General features: G+C 39.5%; 1 protein-coding gene and 1 pseudogene across 1 annotated transcript in view; one reads left to right on the top strand and one right to left on the bottom strand.

Moving 5' to 3' along the window:
* WDYHV1 (WDYHV motif containing 1) overlaps positions 1-5,069 on the top strand; it is a 15,730-nt gene extending 10,661 nt beyond the window's left edge. Inside the window, exon 6 of the mRNA XM_011360783.2 lies at positions 4,193-5,069. Within this exon, the coding sequence (XP_011359085.1) occupies positions 4,193-4,302 (110 nt within the window). The 3' untranslated portion in view covers positions 4,303-5,069. The remainder of the gene's footprint in view (positions 1-4,192) is intronic.
* A 1,312-nt stretch (positions 5,070-6,381) lies between these two features.
* On the bottom strand, positions 6,382-6,511 carry LOC111740224 (annotated as a pseudogene).
* Positions 6,512-7,331: the final 820 nt, after the last annotated feature.

The following is a 7,331-nucleotide window of genomic DNA, read 5'->3' on the forward strand; positions in this document are numbered from 1 at the left end:
TTGTATCCATTTTTGGTGATATACATGCATTATATATCACATCACCTTGGAATTCACCATCATGAAGTCACTTGGTTAACTTCAGCAACTTTTACTTCTAGGATTACCATGTTGTCTTGCTTCATGTTTCAAGTGGAGGACAGAGCTTCATTTATGATCTCGATACTGTCTTGCCATTTCCCTGTGCTTTTGACGCTTATGTGGAAGATGCCTTTAAGTCTGATGAAGACATCCATCCACAGTTTAGAAGGTGAGGAAGTTCAGGACGGATTTTTCAACTTTCTGAAGTGAGAGCTTGACAGATATATATAGTTGTTGTGTTTGTTTTTGCATTTGTTTTGTAAAGATCGCTTGTCTTGGCATCACCATTGAGTTGATATTTGAGAATGATGTGCTACACAGAAGATTCAAAATGTTTTAAAGTTTTAAAGATGGCTCATCGTATAAAAGGTTGGCAGTCTTTTAAAAATTTGTGTGATAAGAGCCCAAACATTTTCTTAGTCATTTTGGGGGTTTCTCTTATGCTCTTGTTTTGTGGGGGGTATGTGCGGATTGGGGTGATGGAGCGGGACACCTTGTGATACCAAAATTGAGAGGGCAGTCATGGCAGCACCTGAAAATTACGCGCTTTGCCCTTGATCCACAGTTGAGTAAATCATGGCAACCAGATCTGTCTCTGTGCCTTTGTAGTTTTGGATTTCCTCTGACCATTTCTCATGGCTTCTTTAACAGGCAAAAAGACTGCACATATTTTTTCGTGTTACTAATAGTACAGAAATGCCTGCAGTAGTTTTGTGCACGTCATAGAAAATGAGTCTCTATAACAACTGAGTTAGAATTTGAGCTGCGATACTTCCCTGAGATAAACGAATGTCGATTTATTTTCAGGAAATTTAGAGTGATCCGTGCAGATTCATATTTGAAGAACTTTGCTTCTGACCGGTCTCACATGAAAGATTCCAGTGGGAACTGGAGAGAGCCTCCTCCATCGTACCCCTGCATTGAAACTGGAGGTGAGCCAAAGGTGCCTCCTCAGAGGTTTCCGGTCCCTGGGCAGATCAGCCTTTTCCCTTAACCAAGGACAAAAATTGCATTGTTCTTGCGGTAAACCCCCGAGTGGTGAGGAGGCACGAGGAAGTGTAGTTCTGTGTATTTAGTACATTCAGAAATTGAGGCACAGAGAGCAGGACTGGGGGGCACAAGAGCTCACGGGAGAGAAAAGGTGTGGAGGAGCAGAACCGCGACACTGGCTAGAGTGCGGAATGGAGCTGCCCCCGGGACCCCGGACTCAGGAAGGCTGCCCGTGCGTGTCGTTTGACAGGGATGAGTAGCACCTTGCCATTGTAGGGTTTCATGTTATGGTGAAAAGGATCCCCAGCGCATTATGGTGATATACGAAACGTCATTTCCCTGTCTCAGAACCAAGTGCTCCTTAGGAGGAAGCGACAGCAGGTTTTATTGTACCACTCGTCCCGTTTATGTGCTTTTAGGCATCGGTCCAGTGAATAATTTTTTGCGATTTGAGTAGATAAAGGGTTCTTCGCCCTGTTACGACCGTTTGGCATCCACACGAGTTGAATCATTATTTATGGTTGTAATTCACAACGTTGCCATTTCGTGGTGAGATCATCCCATCACGTGAGTGACCCTGTCTGTGTGAAAGTGCTCTGTAGGCTGTGCAGCGTGCCAGAAAGGTGGGACAGAAGCATTCGGAGTTCAGCAAGGAAGAAAGGAAAAAAATATATTTGGCGTCTGTGAAGGGAATGAACTAAAAGAGGATTCAAACCCTGGTTTTTGAGGGACTCTGTGAAGGGCTCTCAGTTTTTAAAATTTACGTGGGAGTTGCTTTCTGGTCCACCAGCCTGCTTCCCCGGGCTCAGCATCGGAGTTGGGACAGCCCCTGGGTTAGGAGAGGGCTTCATGGTCGGCCTGCCAGTCTTAGACACCTGCCGTGCGGGGTGTGGTCTTGGACACATGCCTTGGCAGCTCTCTGTCATTCTTTTCAGCATGAGCACTAACACGGAGCCTAGCGCATCGTAGGTTTCAGTAAACATCACCTCATCAGCCCTCATGCTCTTCGAGTCATTCTTTGGGGTTTTGATGACTACTACCCAGTAGGTGCTATATTGTGCTAGCCTCTTTTTCTGTCGATTAACTCACTGTAACTCGAGTCAAGCATTATTTTTCCATTGATAAACGTGTAAATTGAAGTGCATGGAAGTTAAGGTGCACTGCTGTAGAAAGTGGCAGGGTCAGCACGCTGTGCTTGAGGAGGGTTTTTGTTTTATGAGGAGGGGATGTCTTTTCTTGCTGCATATGTAAGTAGTTCATCAGGGGCCTCCTGAACTTGAGATTGAAACTAAAAGGAATCTGCTCTGAAGTGTGGGGTGACTGTAACTGGTTTCTCATGTAATAATTTAACCACATTGTAATGGTCTCTCATAAGGTAAATTCATTACTTTAAGCCCTGTATTTATCAAAGGAATACATCCAAAGTTAAGTGGGAATTACTTTTAGCTAATTAGTAATATTTTATTTTAAAAAAAGGTTAAGAAGCAAAAACGGTTCAAGAAAACATCAAGCTTTAAGTTAATGCATGTTTCAGGTATTTTAATAGCAACTTTACAGTCAGGGATTGACTCTTCTGACTTAAAATTTAGTACATTCGATATATTGTGTATTGTGATTAAGCCTATACATTTAATGATTTTGGCGGCCATGGGTCTGTCTGCAGGACCACTATTCTTAATTTAGCACTTAATGTATTTTAAAGAAAGGACCTCTTTTTTTTCCTGAGAAGAAGGAAGTTAAGATTTACAGTCTGATAGTCTTGCTCCACAGACTCAGCTCCAGTGCCAGCTATCGATGACTCAATTTTTGAAGACATTTGCCAAGTCTTAGGCTGAATTATAGAGTACACCAGATTTGTCTGCTTCTCTTTCCGAGCCCTCGGCTGCTGCTTGCCCGCACATACCTCTAAGCTGCCTGCTATCAGATGTGTTGTAGTAACACTGACAATTCTGAGTCGAGCTCGAGGACTGGTATTATAAATGGAAGTGTTATAGTGCCTCGTGGGGAGAGTGTAGGCAAATACTCACGTGTTACACATTGATCTTCTAACACTTTTAAAATTTTCCTTTTGTTTTTATACATTGATCTTTTTAAGTAACGAATGCCTGCAGGTAGTAATCATTTTCTATTTATTTTTAAAAAGTCCTAGAAAACAAATTCTGTCGTATTTCAGAAGTTGAGGTTTCCATTAGCAATTTGTTAAAAAATTGAGCTGACTCACTTGCTGACTTACATGGAGCTGGCAGAGACCTCAGATAAGCAAGATGGACGCTTCCATCTCTCCTTGGAGGTGCCCATCCTCCTTTATTTTGGGTTACTTGGTCATCCTGCATCCCGGCTCTCTAACGACTTAGGCAAAACTTCTGGTTTTGCTGATTGTCTTGCTTTTTTTGTCATGAGGTGGTCTTTTTAATATATAGATTCCTTGTCCAACTTTTTTTTTTTCTTTCTTGTAATTTATTTGTTGAAGAAACTGAGGCTGGGAGAAACAGTCTGGATTTTGCTAATCGTATCTCTTTTGTATCCTCTGAATTTCCTGTAAATTGGCAGTTGAATCCAATAAATTGGCAGTCTGATTACTTATGCATTTTTTTCATTTAACTTTTTATTTTTGAAATAATTTTGGACTTCTAGAGAATTTGCTAAAATAGGACAGAGTTCCTGTATATACTTTACTTAGATTCTGAGTATCTAGTAAACCAGTAGTGTAATTACTGAAACCAAGAAAATGATACAATTGGTACAAAATGTTGTCATAATGCTATTAACTTACAGACCTAATTTAAATTTTGCAGTTTTCCCACTAATTTTTTTTTTTTTTTGACCAGGCTACTTAGTTGTCATGTCTCCTTAGTCTCTTTCAGAGTCTGTAACAGTTTCTTTTTTACTTTTATAACTTTTAAACTTTCAAAGAGTACTGTTCAGTTATTTCGTGAATGTCCCTCAGTTTGGGTTTGTGTGATGTTTTGTCATGATTAGATCAAGGTTACACATTTGCGACAAGAATACCAGAGAAGTGATATTGAATAATTTTCTTCTACTTTTGATCTTCTGGGTGGTTTTCTTGTTGTTAAACCAAAATTGTGCTTTCAGTGGACATTTCTTTCATGTATTTTTTTAGATTCCAAAATGAACCTGAATGATTTTATCAGTATGGATCCAGAAGTAGGGTGGGGAGCTGTCTACTCGCTGTCTGAGTTTGTACATCGGTTTGGCAGTCAAAACTACTGAACTTGACATCTGGATGTAGAACCGTGGAGAAATTCTAAAACATGAACGAGTCAGTAAATGTTACGGTACATTTGGCTTGGAATTACGTTTTCCTCTTTTAATTCAGTTCAGTTGAAAAATGAGTGAACAAAAAAACAGCTAAATAAAAACGTTTTTTGTTTTTGTTTTCTGATATCAGGTTGAAACTTGATATGGTGTATATTTGTTGAGATATTCCTATGGCTCATTTGTTACACAACATTTGGTGACTTATGCCAGTAATTGCTTTTGTTGTGATAGATGTGTGAACATTGTGTCTGTTCTGGACGTTTCATTTCTCTCCAGCTACACTGTAAGCTCCTGGAGGGCAGGGCTGTGGCTTACTGTTCAGTGAATCTCTAATACCCATAAAAGGTCTCTGTAGATGTTTGCGAGTGATTGTGTTGCTGCTTGAAGAGGGCTGATGTTGTGAGCTGAATCAGCAATAAGTATTAGTCTTGTTGGACTATTATGTTCTTTAAAAAGATTGCGGCCCTTTCAGGCTTGAGTGTTATTTGACCTATTTATATGTTTGTTTGTTTTTTTTTCCAATAAAATTGATTTAATTTTGTTTTTAAGATTTTGTGTCACTCTTGATGACCTGAGATACCCAAGAGTATCTCAATTGTAGATGAGAACTATTGCTTTAAAATACATTTATCAATCTTCCTTCTTGAAGATGTTTTGGAAATTTGGCTTTAATCGTATAATTCCAAATAAAAGATGTTTGACATTAAACTGGCACATAACACTAGCTCTCATTCATGTCTTCATGATTCTACTGTAAAAATGAGTCATTTCATATAGCAAAGATACTCAAGCTTTTGACCTTAGCCTCGTGCTGTGGAGGGACAACTGAAATCATTTATTGGAGAATCAAGCAATCTAAGGAATTACCACATATCCATTTGGTTCAGCTGATCAGGAAGATTCTGGGAGAAAGTGAATGAACTTTTGGTAAGAGGAATACAAATCCAAACTCTTAAGTTATTTTTTAATTTAGAGCTAAATATAGACCTTGTACTTAGATATCTCCATTGAGTCTCAGATGGTGACTTAAAAAGTATGTGGCTCAAATGAAGACGATACATTTTGGCAAGCTGCATCACGGAAATACTTTGTCCTGAGCAAAATGTTTTGGAGAGACCAAAGGATTGCAATCTGATTTACAAATTGCATCCCCACCCCGCCCCCACTTTGGCTGTTTATGAGCAGGTTTCTCATCTGGTATTTAAAATTATGTCTAGTACAGACAAATCAGACAATGTGTGTACGTAACTTTGAACTGCCCCGTCACCTTACCTTAAAATAGAAAACCCTCTCTGCTTTTAACCAGGTAGGGCACAAGGTTTATGGTTTTGAGCCTATAAAATATCCAGCGTTCATAGTCTTGACTTGTTGGAAGCAATAGAAGAAATTTGTTGTTTCTTCTACCTAACACTCCTATGGTGCCCTTTGGGGAATTCTTCTGTCCTCGCACTTTTCACATAGTCCTGGTGGCCCAAAGGTAAATGCATGTAGCCTAAGCTAGGCCACATGTGGACCCTCCCCCTGGACAGGTCTAAGAATGACCTGCCACAGTGTTCTCTGGGTTTGCTCTATCGAGTTCAGAGAGAAAAATTCTCTCACTATCAGGATTGCAAACCTCGGAGAGTTTGGGGCAGCTGCGCGCACCTTGCTGCCTCAGGAGAAGCGTCCGACTGCAGAATGCAGCCCCACGGTGCCGAGAGCAGAGCGACAGCCCCACGGGCATTGCTGAGCATCCACGGCTATCTTTGTTTCAAGCCAGCCCCAACTTTTGAACTTACCAGTCGTATAAACCAGTAGATTCCTCTTTTTCTTTGGCTTTTGTGAGTTGGATCACTGTAAGTTTCAACGGAAAGGTGGGTTCCCCTTACAAAATGTTTTTTCCGCTTATCTGGCTTTGAAAACTGTTACTTTTGTCTTTCTGTGCGTAATTTTTCTCTGAGGTCAGATTTGATTCTCTTTATACTCAAGATGTGAGAGAACTGAATAAATACTGATAATTACTGTCTGTTTATTTTATTTTACTTTTTTCAACATCTACAGCACCTGGTATTCCTGGGTGGTCTCCCATCCAAGTACAAACCAGGCCTGACCCTGCTTAGACCCTGCTTAGCTTCCGAGATCAGACGGGATTGGGCACGTTCAGGGTGGCATAGCCATAGACATTACTGTCTGTTTAGAAAGAGGAACTCTCAAGAAAAGGAGAGGACTGAAGTAGATTTTGTGAGTTGACTATGAAAGTTAGAGAAATAAGATATCTCAGACTCTGACATACAGTGGAGCAGGGAAGCAAATACAGTAATGTAAAGTGGTTCACAGGTCAACGGGACTGACTAGTCCTGATTGAAGATATTACATGGCTTCTAAGAAAAATTTTGTCCTTCAGAAGAGCGGTCGGTTATAAAGACAAACTCTTTTGTGTATGTGGTTTTACTAGGTTTAATTTTTAATTATTTTCAAAATAGATGGTACATGTACATTGAACAAATACAAACTACCTAGAAAGGTATATTGTGAAAAATAAGTAAACTTCCTTCCATTCTGTCCTTCAGTTTTCTGACTTCCCTACCCAGAAACAATTTCTGTTTTCAGTTTTCTTTATATCTTTCGAGGAGTTTTTTATGCCCATGTAAGTGTATAGGTGTTATTATGTATTAAATTTTTTTTCTCTCCACAAAGGGTAACATTCTAAACATACCGTTCTGCATTTTATGTTTTAAAGTTAATATATTTGGCTATTTTCTAATCAGTGCATATTGAACTTCCTCATTCTTTTTAAATGTCACATGTATTCTGTGGTATGCATGGTCCAAAATTGAACAGTCCTTTATAAGTTGTTTTTAGTCTTTTGGTATGACAGACAATTCTTCAAGAGATATTTTTGTCCTTATGTCTTTATAATAATTTCCCAGATAAATTTCGTAAGTGTAGGCTGCTAGTTGTCCCCCTGAATCCATTCTCCATTTTTTTTCTAGAGAAGGGGA

Source organism: Pteropus vampyrus, unplaced genomic scaffold (assembly GCF_000151845.1).
Source record: "Pteropus vampyrus isolate Shadow unplaced genomic scaffold, Pvam_2.0 Scaffold59, whole genome shotgun sequence".
In the NCBI taxonomy this organism is placed as follows: Eukaryota; Metazoa; Chordata; class Mammalia; order Chiroptera; family Pteropodidae; genus Pteropus; species Pteropus vampyrus.